Source organism: Gymnoscopelus microlampas (assembly GCF_963454915.1).
Source record: "Gymnoscopelus microlampas genome assembly, chromosome: 14".
Taxonomy (NCBI): Eukaryota; Metazoa; Chordata; class Actinopteri; order Myctophiformes; family Myctophidae; genus Gymnoscopelus; species Gymnoscopelus microlampas.
The window spans coordinates 35,412,287-35,434,852 of NC_139951.1; the positions used below are offsets into that span (position 1 = coordinate 35,412,287).

A 22,566-nucleotide genomic window follows, 5' to 3' on the forward strand; every position below is an offset into this window, starting at 1 on the left:
GAAAAAATGTGCTGAGCTCGAACCAAAGGCATTATGGCAGTCAGTGTGTTGTTGCTGTTGTTGTCTTTGTTTTGTTTTTATCAGCTACTACACAGCAAAATCCTCAGTGTTAACCGAACTCAGAAGAGTGCAAAAAATGTCTTTCTACAGTACACTATTGGAGTTCTGAGGTATTTACTGTGTAGCTAGAGTCTTCATCAGCACTCATGTTATCACACAGAGAAACTCCTCTACCTCACACATGTAGTCAAATATAGTCTCTACTTCTCTAGGTTTGGTTCTCCGCTCCGACAACAAATGGAGATATGGAGATACAGAATGGAGATAGATTTCTATGCACCACTGGTTGCTTTAGCAGTCCGCCAAGAAGCCTGCTTGCTAGAGGGCCAGGGGGAAAAAAGTGTACATTTGTGAGGAAAGTGGGTCAGCACAGTGGACGTTATTCCAGACGTATAGGCTATCAAATCCCCTTGGCGTTTTTCAGCCCCCCCCCCCCCCTTTTTCCTTATAATTGCCACTCGACATAAAAAGTACTGCAATTGCAAAGCTATTATGGTAAAAGTACGTTGCTCGCGTTGAGATGTTTGTTTACAGAGAATCTAAGCGCAATAATTTCTGGACATTTAGACACTATAATTGTTTAATTGGCTGTGAAACCTCTAATATATCAGTCAATATAGGTCATGGAGTTCCAAGCCAAATACAATTTTGGTGACACACTTAGATTACAGAGGTTATTGACCAGATGTGATTGAAAATTTCGAAGGGTGGGAAGCTGAAACAAGCCAACAATTTTTGTTGTCCCCCCCAATAAATAAGTGAGAGAAACAAAACTTGTCTTCCGAACAGCATTTTTCTTTTTATTCTCTTTTCACTTTAAGAGTCAATACCTTTTTCACAGTTTTGAACCATCAGACTAAAACAACAGAAGTAAATGGCTGGCTGAAGAACTGCAAGTTTTGGGCACATGAGGGTTACATTGTCAACAATATACAAAAATGAAAACAGTGAAGACAAAACAAAAATAAATGACAACTGGAGTGGTTTTGCATACAGTGAAATTTCAAATTCAACCCAACCAGGGTATATTTGTGTATATCATCAATCATCAGAGAGTGTGTGTGTGTGTGTGTGTGTGTGTGTGTGTGTGTGTGTGTGTGTGATTTGTCTAGCATTTGCACTGTCAGGGTCACCCCAGGTCACAAAGAAAGGAATGGACCAACAGTGCAGTGGAACACACACAAAGGCCAGACTCAGTGGCACATGTGGGACGGGCATGGGCGAGAAATGCCAACCATGTTGCCACCCTGTTGGGCATGAGGCGAACAGCCCCGTCTGCAGTGCCAAAAGCAGCAGTGGAATGAAAGGCTAGGAGGAATTATTCCGACCGTGGGGCCTCAGATGCACGGTCACCATGACTCACGTCCCGTCTCAGCTGCTATTATGTGGAACCCAGACTAATAATGTGTGATGGGTGTTCGACTAGTCCGCGAGAACCAAATGAGTAATTTCTCCGTCTTACTTCATCATTTTCATAAGGCTATGCGAGCCGCAAAAGTCGCAAATTCACATTTTCTGTTGTGGTTTTTACCGGCCTACTCTCAACAGAAGAAGACGGAAGACATGACATCACTGCCACGTCCTGCTGTCTGAGGTCAGAAAATGCATTATGCATTACCCTGCACTACATAAACCACCAAACTAGCTATTACTAAAATATACTTCATTATATTGTGGCTCGGACACCTACATTCCATATCAGCAAAACCTGACATACTGTACTTGGACCATCCATAAATGGTGTAATTACAAAGTACTAACATAACCGCATTGGCTCTACCAAGCATTTGGCCTTGTTGTCATTATGCAAACGTTATGCAAACGTAATGCAAACTCGTGGCATGGTCTGCTTGATTTGTGAAATGATTACTTCAAAATCATAAACTTGTCCAGAGGAGTCATGGACATAAGAACAATTAGAATCACTACTAGAAAGCAATGCAAGAGCATTAAATGGGTTCATAAATTAAGAACAATAATCGAAATAAATAAAATAAAAACATCTTACGATACAAAGACTAAGTGGGATGGCCACAAAGCTATGAGCTTCACACAGCTATGTGGTCTGTCACATTATGTTGCACCTATAGAACAGACTGACTTCCTGGTTTAGAGCTTCCCTACTGCAGTGGAAAACTCCTATTAAACTCCCCCCACCAACCAGCCATGGACTTACCACAGTTGTCCTTTTTTGTGTCCAAGTGGCATTTCCAAACATCTTCATATGTTTGTTTTTTATGGGCTAAGAAATTCGAAACATGATGACAAAAGAAAGATATTGTACATGCAAAAGCCAAGGGCTGTGGGGTGGGCCGGTTCCTTTGAGTATTATGGATTGACGAGGGAGTACTGTATACTGTACTTTTGTGTGTGAATTCGAGCGTGGTCAAAGCATCCCTTTCACCCCATTCAGAGTTCGATGTTTTTTGTCACAGTGCGCCCTCTGAATCCGCTGTGGCGAAACCTATCAGGCTTTTAGCGCAGGCCGGGTCACATGAAACCGTCTGTCGGCCTTGTGCACCCTCTCAACCCCGCCACTACCACACTCCGTCCCAGACTCTGCTTTCCTAATCCTATAAACACTTTCTATGCACATTCCTCTTCCTCCTCCCCCACCCCCTTCTCCTCTTCTTCTTTCTGTTCCACATTCACAAACTTTCAAAACCACTCTATCTGCAATCATGGCTCCTCAGCGTTTTGACCTCAAACAGGCTACACAAACTCTCGACTTTCTTTCCTTTCCCCACTGCTCCTCGCCTCATTCCTCTTTCGTACTAGTGACGTTTCTAGAACACATTTTTATAACTTTGTACGTTTTTGTAGTCAAAAAACAATATTAGTGGACAGCTTCTGACCTCTCTGTCAGATTGGATCTTTTTAGCTCAAGACTAATACCACATACTCGGATTCAGAGCTATACTGGGCTGATCGTGGGCCTGTGGGACGGGGTGGTTGGGCTGTAACTAGTGAGGCTAGAGCCTGTAATTAGCACTAACCCGAGGGGGCACGGGGACAAAAGGCATCTGTAACTCACACACAAAGGGGGAACCGAGCGCCTGGGCTGCATACAAGCAAAAAGCCAAAGTTATACATAGTTGCGCACGGGTGTCGTGCACCGAAAATAGCCGATCTACAAGCTCATAACGTGTCACTGGTGCGAGACACTGGTTTGCGACTACGAATAACTCTTAACTCTTAAGTTTTGACGACCAAGTGATCTGGACTCCAGGGGTGAGGTGGGGGGCTTTCAGGACCCCCTCCCTCTCCCCTCTCATTTTGCATTCTGTAAAAACTTTACACCAGCAGCACAGGCCTGGGCTGGCTCTGAGAAACATCTGGAACTGCTCTCTGACTCTGTGGCAGCCGGCCTCAGTGGAGGAGCATGACGGGGGCTTACCCCACAGGGGTGGGGGTCGGGGTCTGCAGTGGCACAGTCAGATAAAATGGAAAAAATGCAGCCTTCCTCCTGTGGTATGAAGAGAATGGTCGACTACGCCGATAAGTCTCTTTCCGCTAGCTCCAGCGGGGATGTCACTGTCAAACAACAGAGCCATCTGTTCCACAAAACAAGGTCCCGTTTCCTGCCTGTACAAAGAGGCCCCTTCCGCCCTGTTCTCCTTTTTTTGTGTTCCCAACGAGGTAGGACAGTCTCCGCAGTTCACTTTGTGTTCCCTCTCAAGTTCTACAAGCTCCAATCTCACTTAGCAGAACACTCTCCACCAAAGAAAAACAGGTAGGGGCCCCCAAGTGGCACATCAGACAGAGCATTGAGGGGAGCGAGAGAGAGAGAGGTTTGGATGTGGGGGGAGAGGCGCTCTGGCAAGCCGAGACCCGCCCACCCTGTCAGTCATTTCTCCAACAGCTGTTTCCTCTGCTGTTCCAACAGGGCCTCCAGGTGATCCGCCCTCTTCAACGCAGCCTATTGGAGGAGAAAGCTGTGTTTATTCATGCCGTCAATCACCTCTCCGGCGATGTTTACCCAGTGACCGCACTACTTATTTTTTTTTTTACAGAAAGATACAGGCTTTAGCCATGACTGCACAACAAGCCCCTCACCTCGTGCTGCTTCCGAAGGCTACTGACAGTCTCTTCCTTCTTCAAGATGGCCGACTTCACTCTGTCAAATCAGGAGGAAGATGTTGATCAGATGCTAGTCTCTCCAGACAGATTGTTGGTTCACACAATTTTTCAAATGCTTCTGCCTAACAGTCTGTACTTCATTGAACAGCAGCACTGAAAATGCGAAGAAAATATAGTGGATGTTGCGCCTCCCTCCAGTTCCGTTTTGCGTTTGCAGTCACGTACCGGTAAATACTGTAAGTCCTACTCGAAATGAAATTAGCTTAGAAATTGCTGCTTAGCCCAAATGGAAATGAAAAAGTCTATCCTAAAGATATTTTTAAATATATTATCTTGAATCGAAGTTGACAGCTTCCTGTCACAACGTTTGTGGGGCGCAGTTACAGACTCTCCATAGCATTCAAAGAATGTGGAAGAGTTGTCTGGCGTTAACCACTTAAGCCCTACACTTGATTGACCGGGGTCCCACAGGGGTCTACAGTTGGTCCCCTCCTTTTCTCCCTCTACACCAAATCTCTTGTGAGCTTATAGATCTAGCTGAACTACAAGCACACAACGCAATGCAAGCTTGTAGATCTGGTGTTTTCAGGGAATGTTCGCTTTTTTTGTTGTTGCAGAATGTGCACCTTTAATCACATGCTCAGAATAGAGACTAGGCTAAGGGTTCATGTGGTTAATTTCAATTTCCATCCATTCATCTCCTTGCCCACCGCTTACCGTTGGTGCACCTCAGCCAGCTCCTCCTCTTTCTCCCTGGTCACCCTCTCCACCTCCAGCCGCAGTCGCGCCCGCACCTCTGACACCTCCACCTTCATCCTGCGGTTCTCCTCCTCGGTCACCACCAGTCGCTCGGCAAACTCCTCCCTGATCACCTCTGCCAGCCTGCGCCGTTCCTCCGCTAGCTTGTCCCTGGACTGAGAGACGACAAAGGGTTCATTATGCTGTATATATACAGTATACGTATGTGTATATATGTATATACACAGAAGCTGAAAATGTATTTTTGTGCTGACGAAACGTAGAGAAGCGATGCGCTGTCAACGTGCCTCGGTTCCTGTACCGAGTATGTTGATTTATTTTAACCCTAATAAGAATCCATGGAATGAAGCTAACTAACATTATCCTTCTAAAGCTATGTTGCTGCTGTTCTACATACAGTAAACCAGCAACATGTCGCAGCGCAACGTGTTGTGAGCTTGTAGATCTGCTATTTTCGGTGCGTGAAATTGCTTCCATAGAAGACCTGCTGACTTCTATGGAATCCAAATGACTTTAATCCATGAGAATCTGTTCTTAATTAATTTTGTAGTATTGGCCAGGTTATTGTGTGGGTGAAATAAGCTCTCTCTCCCTCCCTCTCCCCCTCTCACGCTGATAGAGCTCTCCCTCTCTCTCCCATTCATCCATCTCTTCCTCTCTCTAATGCAACCTAATGCATGCAACCAGTCTGGGGGGGGGTCCCTGAAATTAAAAAGTTGCAGAACTGACAGCTGTACTGTACCTGTGTGATGTCCTCAACTTCCTGTTCCCTCTGTCGGAAGAGGGCCTGGACTCGGATCAGCTCTCCTTCCGTGTCCATCTGCCTCTTCTTCAGCTCCTGCTGTTTGTCCACGGCAGCCCTCTCCGAGTGTTCCAGCTCCATCAGCTCTGCCTCATACTTCTCCCTGACGCGCTTCACCCTTGGAGGGGAACAACGGGACACACTGTCAGTACACAGTAAAAAGTCCTCAGTGTAAATTTAACTCTGAGAATGTACAAGTTTTGTAAACATGTGTACACTCTCAAGAGGTATAAATGGATGAATAAACGCTAAGGGCCTTATTTTCGCCAGTGCCTTACCCATTATTCCTAAACTTCTTTGCCATTTTTTACTATTAAAAAAAAAAAATCAAATAGTCCAAATAGCCAATCTACAAGCTCACGTGTCGACATAGATCGGCTAGTTGAACTATTTGAAAATGTTTTTAAAAATAGTTAAAAATGGCAAAGAAGTTTAGGGATAATGGGTATTTTTCCTTGGATGTGGAAATATGTATTTAAATCAGGGGGTAATAACAATATTGTATTTGGCATAATAAAAACGGATTTATAATTAAACTTTGCATCAAATGCAAACCCACCGGTTGTCTGCTGCTCTCTCACATTCTTCTCTGGCAGTGCTGGTCTCTTCCTCCAACCTCTGGATGGCCAGCTCAATCTCCTTATCTCGCCCTTGACGCACTTCCTCTTTGAGCTCTCGCTCTCGGCTCAGCAGCCATGCTTCCTATGAATGTGGAAACACATGTAATTCCTGCCAGCCTTCTGATAGAAGAGAATGCCAAACGCAACGTTCAGAAAGATAACCCGCGGAGTCATGCTTTCACATGCGCACAACCTTCTTATGAAAATACACTTACGTGCAGATACTCCAATGCCAAGTGCTTTCGGAATAGCTCATCAATTAGCAACCACTCCCCTGTGCGAACGTGTGGGGCAGTGTCAAGTGTGATATGTTGTTTTTAAATCCTATCCTGACTTAAGAGCTATTCGTCATCCCTTCCTCATTCCAATACCCTTGCCCGCTGTGGGTATTGTTTGCATGACATTTAAGAGGAGAATGGGAGGTGTAGGGTGCATTGCCCTCACTCGCATGGACTCACGTCACTCGCATGGACGGCAGAGGGCTGGTAGAGAGTTGGCACAATGCCTGTCGATAAACACAATGGAATCCATTTGGAAAGAAAAAAGGCCCGTTTCTGTTCTTTATGAGCCACTGTGCAAGCATTACTCTTCAATTTGAAACACAGTGGCACAAGGACAAGTTACAACCCTGGGTTTCACAGTTTACTGAGGGGTGGCTAGCAAAAGGCTAAAAGGGTCCGGTTGACAATTCACATTTACAGTGTGTTTAGTGGTTTGCATCAAGAACAGCAGTGAGAGCTGGTAGTGTACACAAAAAGGGGATGACATGCAGTACACCCATGCACACTCAAAAATGTAGACTAACCCATTTTATGCACATACTGTATATACGTTTGTCCACACCAACCGACACACACATGCACAAGCAAATCTATTTTGAAATAAAATTCTGATAGTCGGACTGGATAAAAGATAAATTATAACACACTTTAAAACGTTTTAGCTACTCGTTAACCCTTTTTTTTATCCATTTAGACCTGAGGCCGATTCTAAAAACTATACATCCTGACCTAAGTTTTCTGAAAAACTTCAAATCTTTATTAAAAAACTAAAAACAATGCAACAATTATGTTGCTATATAGCAATAACAAAAATGACAGAGGCATTCCTGGATGGAAAGGCATAACAAAGTCTAGGTGTAACAGGTCTAAATGGGTTAACACAAAACAACCCAACTCCATGTCACTCCTCATCCCAATTCTTGCCAATGGGGGAAAGTGGATTCACTCTCAGTTTGGAACAAGCCTTTTGTGCTTGCCAATGTGCAATGTTATACTTTATGTTTTTCGCCGCTGCGGGTCACAAGTAAATGACTGAGTAGGATGATTAGGGTTGCAAGATTTGGGAAATATTTAAAGATGGAAAATGTATACTGGAATTAAAGGGAATGAATGTATAAGGGCATGGGACATTATGTACCTATGTACTATGTACTATGCATTTATGAAAAGAACAGTTGGCTTCTAAACCGGCCCAACCGGCATTTGAATGATGCCTGAGGAAGAACTACTTTAATACGTGTTGATATGTGTTGCATGTACTGTATGATGACAGCTGTTTAAATGTTATAATAAAGGTTATTTTTTGTACTTTGTACAATAGCAGGATTCAATTATTTTTCTACAATCAATGAGTTTCCACTTCCTTTCTTTCCTTGGGTCTAATTATACACCATGCTCTAATTATTTAGCTTTCCTTGGAGCAAGATGTAGCTTTAGGCAACTATAAGCTAGTTAACTTAAAGATGTGTCAAATACTATGCTCAATATTTACCCCAGTAATATAAGTTACCAAAGCCTTCTTAAGACACTGCAGTAATGTGTCAGTAGCACTGCATTAGCATCAATAGACATCCATACCTATATCCACCCATTGCGGATAAACATTATACTCAATTATATATTCATTTCATATATTCAGTGGCAATAGATACATTCATATATTCTCATTCAAAGATCCAGTGCAGATATCTATTTATTATTTATTTTGTATTTTGTTTGGTTCTTGACTCTTAACTGTGCCTCTCCCATGTTTCATTCTAACTGCTGTTGCTGTTATGATAGCTGACTTTCCCTCTGGGGATCAATAAATCCTTTCTTAGTATAGTAGATGCTTAGAGTCATCTGATAATTTGAGGGGAGAGTGATCTGCACATGGGAGAACGCACTGTGCACGCAGAGGGTTCTACCCAATAGAATGTTTTCTTGGCAGGTATTATTGACATGAATAGTGTAATGTTACTTCCTTCCCAGTGATACTAATTATCTCTGCCAGGCCGGAAGGCCAGGAGCCAAAGATGTTGTATTACATTCTGGTCAAACTGGTCAAAGTCAGGGTGGTGCTATTGTGCACGATGGCTCACTAGAAAGGCTCTGCTATACTAAATGGAACAGAGCTTTAATGAATGTCTTGTCATTGGTAACACCTGTGGAAGTAACAATACTCAACTGTTCATATCAATATGAGCGCCGTGAACTATTACTATTACAGGGGATGCTGGCAAATTATCTGTGCTTTTATTACACAGCTTGGTTGATTCTGATATCAACCAAGCTTGGTTCAATAACTGAATTCAACAGTCTATTATCTTTCAATAATGGCCACTGCTGTGAATAACAGACTGATGGAGACAATGCATCTGAATCAACCAATTAATATATCAATCTGTGATGCTTGTTTTTGCAATAGTCAACAAGGCAGCCATGAAACAAATACACAATTTTACATTTTACAGCTGAACAGTATACTAAAGAATGTTTTACAAATATTTGAGGTGAGAAATAAGCAATGCAGCAACATAATATTGATTCATATTTGATCAACACTTCCTACTGGAGTTTTGCAAGCCTAACTGTTACTGGACACACATCTAGTGGACAATATCTTGCTTTACCGTAAGCAATTAAATTATTTTAAATTGTTTTGTTGTTACATTTTGTTTCAATTCATTAATGTATGTATTAAGTAGCCATGTAATAAGCGGGATAATGAATGGTGAGTAGGCCATTGTTGGGAAATAAACTCCTTCAGGGTGACAAAGACTAAAGTCTAATCACCCTGTCAGGGTTTATTTCTCAACAATGACCTGATCACCATTCATTATGCCTCGCATGTGATGGAAGAGTGCACTGCACATTGGATACTCAGTGCATGGTTGTAATTCAGCTCAATGTCTATTAAATGGGGATTATTTGAACCTGGGCCTAAGAAATTGCACATTTACATAAATGAATGGTTACTGGATGTAATTGACTGGCCAAGTGCAGACACACAAATTGATATGGCACATCACATGCACAAACCTCTTTCTTCATGTAGTTTTCCTCCCAGGTTTGCTTTTCAATCTCCAGCCGTTCTCGTAAAGCTTTCATCTCCACCTAGTCACACATAAAATATACTCAATTAGTCTAAAAGAGTTCTACTACCCACTAAACCAAGCATCTGACCACCACTTGTTCCTGCACAGCCATAAGCCTTATTATTTGTCGAATGACAGTGCTGTGCGCAGACAATAGCCAATTTACAAGTTCACAATGCGTGGCAATGTGACACTCAAAGGGACAAGCATGGTGAAATGCCTCGATATCAGGTGAAAAGAAGAGACTGGAGCATGCATGTGTATCTGAGGATACGTGGTTGTCTACACCAGTGGTTCTCAACCTTTTCAGGTCGTGACCCCCCAAAATAATCATATTTGAACTGGGGGCCCCCAAAATAATAATATTTGAACTGGGGACCCCCAAATAATCATCCCCCCACCCTGATAAGCACTTGGAATGTAGGAGGTGAGGCATTCAATTTAGTTTGACTCGGTTTCAGATAAATATTACAAGCCAACAACGCCTCGCGATCGGCTATTTTCACAAATTTTGCCTATAGTATAGTATAGTATAGTATAGTATAGTTTGTTGATTACTTTTGATGCAGTAATGGTCTTTTCTTTTTTCCCCTTATTTTCTTTTTAGGTATTAAAAAGGTCTTAAAAGTCACTTCACTGTCATTCGGGGACCCCCCATAAATCATGTGGGGACCCCCATGGGGGTCCCGACCCACAGGTTAAGAACCACTGGTCTACACCACTGATTCTCAAGGTGGGGTTGAGGGGTTTCCAGGGGGTCCCCAGATAAATGATTGAATTAGGAGCCAAATGGTCTACTCTACACCCACCCCAAGAACAACAGTGGAGGGGGTTTAGCGGTGACAAAGACCACAGTACACATGAGGAATTGGCAACGAGTACATTATGGAGATAGTAAAAAATAAAATAAAACCTAAAGGGAACTGCTTCCTTTCGCTCCATTTCACTATATCAATAAGGCATGTCTTTGTATTGTTTAGTTTTACCTGGTGTCTCCTCTCCTGCTCCTCTCTGCTCTTGTCCAGCTCCTCTCTGAGGGCTCGGCCGGCGACAGAGCTGTTGTCCTCCAAATGCCTCCGCAGCTCCTCCAGCTCTGCTCGCTGCCTACGGAGGAGAACAGGCCTTAGTACATCATACACCAGTGATTCTCGACTTTCTTCCATATATATATCAGTTTAACTCTGAGAGAGTGAATAGTGAAAAATACACCGCTCATCTGCCAGCAAACTTAGGTGAGGTGCTGGAGACAATCGGAAACCAAATGAACAAATAAAGGCTCTCAAATATGCAAAAATCTGATTTTGTATTTGTTATTGCAAGCTTTTGGTCATAGACCTTCCTTCCATTGGCCAGACCCCTCATTTTTAGATATCGGCACCATTAGAGGGAAAAGGTTGCAAAGGTTGCATGTGATTTTTGTATTGCTACATGTCTGTAGTTTATGAAATTATATGATAGCAACAATCTCAAAATAGCAGCTGATTACTTGTTTTCGGCACTTATATCTAACTAGAGGTTCACACCTACGTTGCACCGCCAATCCGACTGATATGGGCATTTATGGAGATCTCTGAGGGAACGGCTGTCATCTTATTCGTGTCCACACATGCACTGTGTAAGTGGGAAAATGTGACACATATCGCGTAGGAGCACTAATACGTTTTGCACAATAAGTATTGCACAATAATGTAGTAATATAGGGCTATTATTGCAGTACATTGTACAATAATGTACAAATACACTGTGTACGGAAAACTGTCCTGTTCATCAGTAGGCATTGAATCTTCCTCACAGGTACTTGGTTTGTACAGTTCTGGAGTTAGCAGAGGTCTGTACATCTCAACCCATTGCTGAGACAACTGCAGTTAGGAAGCTTGCATAGTCCACTCGTGCACATCTACAAGCCAAAAACTCAAGGACTACATCTGGTACAGGGGCTGTGCGCATCCAGTCTGTATGGGATCTGGTGCAGATGGGTGAGTCTGCAGAGAGCATCTCCATATTCTAGTCTGGTAATTGGCACGGAGGGCATGGAGAGATAGACATTCTTTACATGGTGGGAGTTGACTGGAATCTGCCTCCCCTCTCCTGGCACAGAAAATCTGGTAGCGGATCTCGTTCACGTCACTGGAGGTGAGGTCAGAGACAAGTACCAGCAACAAGTGAACTGCTGCAGTTGGTCTAAGAGCTCTGTTGAAATATCCCAAGTCTGGCCAAGTTGTTTGAATGTCTCCTGAAAATCTGGGTTTTTCTTCAATAACCTCAGCGCATTCAGTTTTCCACGACCACCAAAGGCACTCACGGTGTCACATCCTGTAAATGCGTGTAGTGTAACCAGACTTTCACAGATGTTTTCTCCCAAAGCAAGGCCTAGCTTGTGTATGTCCACAAACCGTGTGCGGTTTTGTGTACCAAGCTTCTGATAGATAGGACAAGGGATGTGTTTTTGGAAGGCTAAACAAGAACCATTACATCAGCATCTTCAGAAGTAACAAGCTTTTGCACCAGATATAGCAGCAGGCTGTGCATGTAATAGGAGCCTTGTACCTTGTATCTGCTTCTTCTTGAGTTGAAAATAGCCCTGGTTAAATTTATTGTATGTTATCTGTAAGTTAAGTCTAGTTGTGTGATCCTCATTTACATGTTAATTACATGTCTTCCTGAGTTGAGTTGTGCACTGGAGTACAATCTTGAGTTTGAGAGTTCCTGACTCTTCAAAGTAATGTCTAAATGGTTTCTACATCCTCATTAACCCATAAAAAGAGGTATCACTCATGATTCTATGATGTTTAATTCAGAAGTTTATGATGTACCCGGTTTCAGAGTGGCAGGCATCTTGGATTTGCCCGGTATGGCTATCAGAAGTATAATTCAGCCTGTCTGTTGTTATATTATCATGTCCATAAAACGGTACTCAGCTGCTCTTCTGAAACTGCTATCACACATGATATCACTCCTGGATATCAGACAAACAAAATGATACCACATATGTTTTGCCTCTTTTAATGGTACAGAGATCTCACCTGGCCCATGGACTAGCAGGCATAAAGCAATCAGTGAATGACAGTATATGAGGGTTCAGGGTGTCATCACTTGATTAATGTATCACACCTGTGACAAACATGTCTGTGACAAAACTCAAAGAGTGTACAAATGGAACCAAATGGACCCATAAGGGTGTACACTCGCAGAGATACATACCGGTAACGGTCCCTGGGCCTGACGTTGAGAAACAGTGTCATACACTGTTGGGTGTGCGTTTGTATGTCAGTCTTTGTTCCTTACCTGGCAGCCAGCTGGGCCAGCCTCTCCTTCTCGTCAGCCACCTCCTTGTAGAGTCGCCTCCTCTGCTGCTGCAAGGACAGCTCCTCCTCCTGGAGCTGCTTCTCATATCTGAGATGAGCACACACACCAGAGCACCGTCATGCATGTGCACACTCAAACATATCGGTGAAGATACCGTTCGCCCGGTGTACACTCAAACATATAGGTAAAAATAATGATTATATACATTATATTAACTTGCTTATCAAATCATCATCCCCCCATCTATTTACACAAGGCCTGAAGTCTAACCAGGTCACCAGTTACTTCTCCATCTGCACTGGAAACAGGGCCAATGTCGACCACTCTTCTGTACTGCTTTTGCCTTTTTTAAAAGAAGGCAAAAGCAGTTGGCTGGTTTGTCTGTCACTCTCTCCCCCTCTCTCTCTCTCTCTCTCTCTCTCTCTTTCTCTTTCTCTTCTCTCTCTCTCTCTCTCTCTCTCTCTCTCTCTCTCTCTCTCTCTCTCTCTCTCTCTCTCTCTCTCTCTCTCTCATATCACAGGACTGGCCGCATGACTGCAGCCAGTGCCTCCGAAAATAGCCATAAAAACGCGAGTGAGGAACAACAAGCTGTTGCAGAGAGAGAGAGAGAGAGAGAGACAGAGAGAAAGAGAGGGACAGAGACAGAGTGAGAGAGAGAGAAGGCCATCTATCCCCCGGCTCTAAAGCACTCTGCTTCACACAGAGGTGCACCGCACAGTTTGGTTTTAAAAGAACGGTTTAGACCTGGAAGCTTCTTCCTTCTGCAGGGATTGGTTAGCTTTCCACGGCATGTTCCGTCTTTCACTTCAAAGCACTCTGCATTTCAGCTTTAGGCTTCTTTCTCAGCCGTTTGGGTGCATGTGTGTACATTCATATGGCTGGCGTGGCTCGCTGGTGTGCCTCTGACCCTCAGTTTATCGGTGCATGCTGCACACATGCCTGCTTGTGTGTGTGTGTGTGTGTGTGTGTGTGTGTGTGTGTGTGTGTGTGTGTGTGTGCGTGTGCGTGTGCGCGTGCGCGTGCGCGTGTGCGTGCGTGCGTGCGTGCGTGCGTGCGTGCGTGCGTGCGTACGTGCGTATGTGTGTGCACTTAAGTGAAATAGGCCACTGGTTCTCAACATCGGGTCCGGGGACCTCTGAGAGTGTACAAATGGAACCAAATGGACCTTTACGGGTCGGGTCCATTTGTACACGCTCAGAGTTAAATTATCACTCAGGATTGTACAGTGTAGATTGGGCTCCAAGAGATAAATGTCTATCAAAAGGGGATCAGAGCCAGATGCCCAATGCATATCAAACTGGGAAAAAAATCACTGAAACAGGCCAATATGCTTGATGTGTGGCTACCTCTGTTTGGCCAGGTCCCTCTCCCTTTGGCACTGCTCTTCCTTGTCTCTGTCCAGCTGCTGGCGGAGCTCCTCGCACTGGCGAACATAGCGCTGGGCCGCCCTTTCATCTGCCTGGTGCAGCTCTGCCTCGTGAAGTGTCCGCAGCTTCTTCAGCTCCTGCTTGTGCTTGGAAATCAGCTTCTGAATCTCTGGCTCCAGACCTGGGGGGGAGGGGCAGTGTACCAGTGGTCAACTTGAGTTCAAGACGAGATGTCGCATGTTTCCACTGAGAGGGGAAACGCAGTCACCTAAGACTGAGTTGGCGAAATAAAGCTCTGTAAAAGCCAGTGTTATGGTGGAGGGTTGTCCCTTTTCATTGAGCCCACCTTTTTAGGCCTTTATCACCGGCTGTACCGATAACGCTGCTGTGTGTTATAAAATAGGGCAAAATATAATATCACGATAGTTTTGACCAAATACTGCACCTCTATCGGTATTGTGATAAATCATTTTGTGTTGATAATTTTGTCAAATTTGTCAAAAGTTCAAGGTTCTACAACCTTTGGAGTTGCAGAAGGGATTGTGGGAAATGGAGGGAGGGACACCGAAAGAGGGGTGTTATGAGCGTTTTATGAGAGTGCAGATCGTCTTTTTGTTCTATGTATTTTAACATTGTTGACAAATTCTAATCACTTACATCACATTTCATATAGGGCTTAAGTGATTAAAACCAGGAAAAGACAACAATCCAGACGATATCTAGTCTCACATTATGTTATCAATATAATATCGATATATTTTGCACAGCCCAATTGCAAAACCATAAATTGTGCTGCCGATAAAGATGAACATTTACAATCCTCAAACTAGAGGACACTGCCCCCCCCCCCCCCTATTAGCAGTGGTTGCTTGGCATCTGCACTTGCTGCAGGAAGTCAAGTCACCAGTGAGGCATGAATTAGTAATCATATAGTTCCATATGGTAAGGTATTTGCTCTGGATTGTATTCCCCTGCTTATGTATCAGCCCCAGAGGCAGCTGAACATTTATCTACACACACCAGAACACCGCAAAGGTTCTCTCTGCTGGGACACACAGATCTATTTCTTGTTATGTTTTGCTGTCGCTTGTTTTGTCCAGTTTGGTATAAGTGTTTTTTCTAAATCCCACCTACACGAATGTGTAATTTCTTTATCATCTTTCAGTGTTTTCAAAGGAACAATGTAAATGTAAATTCATGCTCTTGCATGAATTAAGCCCCTCCCCCCAAACCCAACAGACAACATGCATATTGAGAAGCAGGATTCTGTTTGTGTATGGAAGCATTTTAAGACTTCCTACACATTACATGAACTAGTTATGTATTTTGCCAACTTCCTGCATTCAGTGTCCTCTGAGAAGGAACTGAAAATTTGACATTTTTATTACTAACCAAGCATTTCTTATCACCTACTAATTACAAATATCAATATAATAGAAATCCAAGATTTTGACCCGGCTTAAGTCCAATTAGTCCTAAGGTGACCTTGTAACAGATGATTTATTTTCCTGTTATCATTCCAGTGACCTTTTTGTGAATGCTGGCTTAGTGCTTAGTCTAATTAATGCAAAAACAAATGAGTAAATTGGCACTACGCCACGAAATCCATATAAAAACAGGAGGCACTTTTAAGGGTGAAATTTAACTAAACTAACTTACGGCTTTGTATATTCTACATAAACCGCAGTTAAAGGGATAGTTCACTCCAATGCGACAAAAACAAAAAAATATCCATGAATTCAAGTCTCCATGGGGTGACTAATCGTCATTTTGCCTTTAAGTTTCACTTTCGTTTTAAATGGGTTGGCATTTAAAACAAATGAAAGGCTTTGCTCTGAAACCGTAGCTGATAAAGAGACAAAAAGGAAAGCGGTGGAAAATATTTCCAGAAGGACAGATGATGTTTAACTTTATTTGGACGCTGTCTCTAATTAGACGGTTGGCTTCGTTTGCTGCGTTCAAGTACTGACGTCAGTTGCACCACAGAGTATATCTTCGCTGTCGGGTGGAAACCTTGTATGTCCTAAGCCAGGGGTTTTCAACTGATTATGAACCAGGGACCACCAACCTGACAAAGAATCACCCTGGGGACCACTGTTGTGTTGGGAGGCGATATGGGCGTGTTGTAGGGGAAAAGGATCTAAATTAAATAAAGACTGGTTACACATTAAAACCGGGAAAGCATCTGTGTCATTTTAGATTTTAGCTATATATAAATATAGCACATTGGTTGGCTATTCAAAAATAGCAGATCTACTATGAGCTTTTTTACATTTTTTATCTTGCAAATTTGTGAAAATATTTCAATATATTTATATTCTTAAGCGAACATTCTCTCAAATCTTTGCTTCTGGAGGTTCTGGAACAAAATATTTTGAGATGGGGGTCGGCAGCCAAATACAAATCATTTTGGGGGTCCTTGACATGAAAAGGTTTGAGAATCACTGAGCTACTGTAGCAACACAAGCTTTTCAGAAAACTGTGGATTTAGAAGATATTTGTAGAATCGACCTCGGGTCTTAATGGATTAAGGGCTTGATTTAATTTGTTGCACGATAGGCTACTACGCGCAACAAATTAAATCGTGCACGTAACAGTCATTTAACTGAAATATGCTAGTGGCCCAGAGCTCAAAAAAGGTTTAGAACCACCGAACAATTCCTATCCCACGGTTACCCTAAGTCCCGTTCTCTTAACCTTCTATATTAAACTCATGTAAACTGACATACTGATTGTAACTTATGAGCATGCAATCATATGGGCGCATTTCCTAATAATGATGACTCAACCAGGCAATCCGGTACACTTTCCCTTCTTGAAATTCCCTTTTCTGAGAAATTTCTTGACCTCCGACTTCCCAGTAACTGACAACATTGACGCCAAGGTTAACCGCCTATGTCAACAAACACTCTTGTGTTGGGAGGGTTTTCTTTTTAGGGTGACAATATTAACCCATTAAGACCTGGAACTGTGTCATTTTTAGATTTGAGCTAAAAAGCATTATTTTACACTTTGGCTATTTAAAAATAGCAGATCTACAAGCTCATAGCGCGGCACCGAGTGCCGCGCTACGAGCTTGTAGATCTGCTATTTTTGAAAAATCGTGAAAATGTGTGCAAATCTTTGAATATAAATACTTTTAAAGCGAACATTTTTAACTCCAAATACATAATTGTGGGGGTCCTTGACATGAAAAAGATTGAGCACCACTGATATAGAAACATACGTTTTTCAGAATACTGTTGGGATTTAGGAGACATGTAGAATCGGCTTCAGGTCTCAATGGGTTAAACCAGACACACACACACAGACACAGACGCAGACGCACACGCACACGCACACACACACACACACACACACACACACACACACACACACACACACAGACAGACAGACAGACAGACAGACAGACAGACAGACACACACACACACACACACACACACACACACACACTACAGAAGGCACAGACAAAGCACATGCTTTGAGACACAGACAGAATACCGTACGTCTTGTGATATAGCACATGTTTTGAGCTGCTGGTAGTGTAAAATAGAAGGCTTAGAGAGCTCTGGTAATTCCTGCAGGCCTTAACTAGAGCTCTTTCTACAAAGCAAAAAACGTGTTTTTCAAAGTGATACCTTTGACAGTGATCTCTTTGATCTTCTTTGTCTTCTCGTCAATCCATTTCTCCCGGCGGACTTTCTCTGTGGCGCCCATTAGTTCCTTTAACTTCTTGATCTCCTGTGGAGAGAGGGAGCCAAGGGAAGGAGGCGAGGGAGCGAAGAAGACAGGTTAGGGTTGTGGTTTTGGAAGGACACGGAAGGACAAACTACAGTGAAATGACACTACAGTGATGAGGACTATCCATCAGTGGTGGAAAGTAACTAAGTACATTTACTTAAGTACAATTTTGAGGTATTTGTACTTTACTTGAGTATTTCCAATTTCCAATACTTTTACTTCTACTCCACTATCTCAGAGGCAAATATTGGCAAATATTTGGCAAATATATTGGCAAATATATAGGCAAATATTGTTTTACTCCACTACAATTATTTGAAAACTTTAGTTACTAGTTACTTTTCAGATATAAACTGTGATATAATGAAACATACATTAACCACTTTAGCCCTATTTTATACCTAGGCTATTTGTAAATGGCAGATCTACAAGCTCACAACGCGTCGCATCGCGACGCGTTGTTAGCTTGTAGATCGGCTATTTTCAAATATTTAGTACTTTTACTTTTGGTACTTTAAGTACATTTTGATGCCAATACTTTTGTACTTTTACTCAAGTAAATTTTTATTTTTGGACTTTTACTTGTAACAAAGTATTTTTATATTGCAGTATTGGTACTTTTACTTAAGTAAAGAATTTGAGTACTTTTTCCACCACTGCTATCCATACAATAACAGCCTTGGTCCCTACACATAGCCTCCTCCTATAGGAGAAACAGGAGTATGTACAGTACATACTGTACATTTGGGTGCAACAGTTAATTCATCGATTATAAAAGATTGTCATAATAAAATCTTCTTTTTCTTTTCTTCCTTTTTCATCTTGGGTGGAAACAATTCATCAGCGGCCTATGTTCCGAAAGGAACACAAAGGCGTAAGTAATTTAAGTACGTTTTTCGTCTTTGAGCATGCTTGAGCATAGGTGAAATATTTCACATTTTTCCAAAATACCGAAAATATATGATCTACAAGCTCACAAAGGGGTCATTAACATGACCGTACACGGACAAACGTGTGGCAAGACTTTTATTTTGAAAAATATTTATAGATATATAAAAATATAGCCCATATTCATGGTTTTAAAGACAATGGATTAAAGGAGTGTATGTGGTGTTGTCAGACAATTAAACAATTAAAGTCAACGGTATGCAAGGGACCACAGTGAAAATGGTGCAGGAAAAGAGCAAAAACTGGTGACACGTCATCTGTTCAGAAGGAGCCAATTTGCTACCAAGGCAAAAGACTGCAGAACTGGAAAAGTAAAGCTGATTTTTGTCAGTTGAGAGAAGTGTTTGAAAGTGTCCAATAATAACAATGACAACTATAGTAACACTCCACAATCATTATCCATTTCTCACCAAAGTTAGGCGCCTTTGCATAAAACTATTGTGACACTGTATTCAATTCGTTCTTGTCATACTCTTCATTAATCACTCATCATGTACATCTGTACGTCTGTTTTGACTCTCAAGTTTACTGCTTCTGTGAGAAGCATGTAACGTGTTACTTGAGGACAGGAGATAAAGTTCTACCAGCTAAACATGTTTTTGTTTGTTTCCATTAAGGTTAACAGGTATTCTATGCTTGATTTGGTTTGATTTATTAGACGTTATGATTCAAGAAAAACACATTACACGCTTCTCACAGAAACGTCGAGGATAAAAACACAACAAACTCAGTGAGTTATTGCCATTCATTGTGGTCCTTGGTTTTAGACAAACAAAACATGAGAAAGTCTGATGAAAAGTCTAAGGCATGCCAATGGAACAATAGCAAAAAAATAAACTTCAGAGTCAAAACTAATTATGTACATGATGAGTGACTAATGGACTGGATTTTAATTGAATGCAGTGTCACAACAGTTTTCTGCAAAGGCTCCACATTCCTATCAGAGGTGACATGTCCGTGGACAGACATGTTGATGACCCCTGCTCACAATGCATCGCGACACTCAATTATATTCACTATGTGACCTTGTAGATTGTCTATTATCGGTATTTTTGTGCTTGACTGTTATATACAAAGAATAAAGTATGGCTTAAAAAGTGGTTAATTAGGCTAATTAATTTAGTCGATTTTGTGCGGGTTGATTTGTTGATTAAAAAAGTAATTGATAGAATAATCGCTATCAAAATAAAGTTTAGTTGCACCCCTACATTGTAGGTCAAATGGCACACTGTGGGAAACACAAACAGGGGGCTAAATTAAATATTGATGCACAATAAGTGGCATCATTAGGTGACAATGTACACCAAGGAAATTATTAGATTTAACAGGGTTTAAAGGTCCATATTAGTCATCTGACATGTTTAGTCCATTGACTACAACATTATTGCAGACCATTTCTTAAGGGCCGTTCACACTGTTTATATAGTTTTAAAAATCGTCAAGTGGATGGCAGAGTTCACACCAACTATAACAAATATACAACGCTATTTTCGTGGAAGTCATTGGATTTCATTCATTTTTAGGGTTTCAGTGCCAGGATCTCCCATTTTTATCAGATGGTTTATCCTGTCTGATCTGACATGATGGATGAAAATAACAAATATGGAAGAGAAAAGCAAAGGTGGAATGATGAGAGTGAGGTTGATGATGGGGATGGGTGGGTTAGGGGGGGAAAAAATGTTACCTCGCACAAGGGACCCAGAATTTGCCACACCTAAAGCGAGAAGACATGAGGCGCAACAGACAAGCACAGGGAGGAAAAGAAAGAGATATAGATAGAAAGAGAGGCGACAGAGAGAAAAGATGAGAGAGAAGTTAGACAAAAGCAGAAATGCAAGAGGGCAAATACAGTCACATGAGCAGTATAAGTATAAGCAGACAAGTTATTTGCAGAAAGAGATCCCAACCCCACACACACACACACACACACACACACACACACACACACACACACACACACACACACACACACACACACACACACACACACACACACACACACACACACACACACACACACACACACACACACACATCTCTGCTCTCTTCAAACACTTTTAGGTCATTCAGTGACTCAAGTGTGCCCCCTGGTGGCCAAAAGCAGGCGTACCAATTCGTGCTGCTCCTGCATCTGGGACATCTTTTTGTTGTACTTCTGATCCACCTGCTTCAGTTCTGCAACCACGCCCTCACAGCGCTCTGTCAGAGCCTTCTTATCGTCAATCAACTGGAGAGAAAATGGGGACAAGTGTTGAGAAAATGTGTGTGGAAGACGAGATAACACTTGGACGCACATTTATAGTCTAATTTGACAGTGATTTGTGAACAGTGCATTGCGCTATATCAGCTTCTAAAACATTCCTAATTCCCCCCGTGGATCAATAAAGCTCCATCTGATCTTGCGTGTGTTTCTACCTGGTCGATGAAGGTCAGGTGTCTCTGGATGGTGCCTTCATACTGTTCCTTCTGGAGCTGGAAGTTCCTGCTCAGCTCCTTCTCTGTCTCCTTCACATGTCTCACTGTCAGCTCCCTCTGCTGTGCCTGAGAGGAGAGGAGAGGAGAGGAGAGGAGAGGAGAGGAGAGGAGAGGAGAGGAGAGGAGAGGAGAGGAGAGGAGAGGAGAGGAGAGGAATTATACCATGATATCCTAAGCTCATAGACAATGTGTTTGTACAGTATGTACACCCATTTTCTGTAACGGTCGTGTATGTCACGTGCAAATCCCAGGAAGATAAGCTGAGTCCAAATAAACTCAATAAACCAGTGGGTGACTGTAGGTGACAATGTGTTTGCATGTATGCCCATCTGTCCTACCAGTGCTGTCTGCAGCATGTTGACGGTACGTCTCTTCTCCTCCAACTCCAGCTTGAGTCTCATCATGGAGCCGGTGACCTCAGCAGCAGTGGCTGAGGCCTGGTCCACCCCTGTCAGCTCCTCCTCAGACAAGACCATCTGACAATGGAAAGGGAAGCATTCAACGGGCAGCCTAAGCAGTGTTGCCAACTCTCACAAGAGAAATAAGCCAACCTAACCTCGAAAAAACAAGCCAAAACAAGCCCAACAATATAGCCATATATTGCTGATAGAAACTAATAGAGGCATGTATAATTATAATTACTATGTATAATAATGTTTGTTTTGGTTATGTATTATAACATATTACATACATAGCCTACTTGAGTGAGTTAAATCCCTTTAATATAACTGACTAGCGAGCAGAATGTCTATCACTCAATGTGACATTCATTCACACTCCCACAAACCTACCACGAACGGATAGTATACATCAAAGAAATGTTGGCTTGTTAGATTTGCCAAAGAAGCCACCAATGTTTTTGAAGAAGCCCAAAAAAAGGCAACTCTGGAAATAAACACGCTCAAGGTCACGGTAAATAAGCGTACTTGGCAACACTGAACCTAAGTCCACACATTATTATTGCAATATATATACAACGATACAAAAAGGTACGAATTTCTTATTTATTTATCAGTTCTTTGTGCACACTCATTTCCCAATACAGAGGC

General features: G+C 42.3%; 1 protein-coding gene across 1 annotated transcript in view; it reads right to left on the reverse strand.

Moving 5' to 3' along the window:
• Nucleotides 1–911: 911 nt before the first annotated feature.
• Nucleotides 912–22,566, reverse strand: part of cep131 (centrosomal protein 131) — a 34,067-nt gene continuing 12,412 nt past the window's right edge. Inside the window, exons 14-26 of the mRNA XM_084079205.1 lie at nt 21,856–21,993; nt 21,458–21,583; nt 21,153–21,269; nt 17,992–18,094; nt 14,332–14,533; nt 12,965–13,072; nt 10,666–10,783; nt 9,624–9,698; nt 6,261–6,403; nt 5,642–5,819; nt 4,858–5,054; nt 4,117–4,177; nt 912–3,979 (exon numbers count right to left, since the gene is read on the reverse strand). Coding sequence (XP_083935331.1) covers nt 3,908–3,979; nt 4,117–4,177; nt 4,858–5,054; nt 5,642–5,819; nt 6,261–6,403; nt 9,624–9,698; nt 10,666–10,783; nt 12,965–13,072; nt 14,332–14,533; nt 17,992–18,094; nt 21,153–21,269; nt 21,458–21,583; nt 21,856–21,993 — 1,638 coding nt within the window. The 3' untranslated portion in view covers nt 912–3,907. The remainder of the gene's footprint in view (nt 3,980–4,116; nt 4,178–4,857; nt 5,055–5,641; nt 5,820–6,260; nt 6,404–9,623; nt 9,699–10,665; nt 10,784–12,964; nt 13,073–14,331; nt 14,534–17,991; nt 18,095–21,152; nt 21,270–21,457; nt 21,584–21,855; nt 21,994–22,566) is intronic.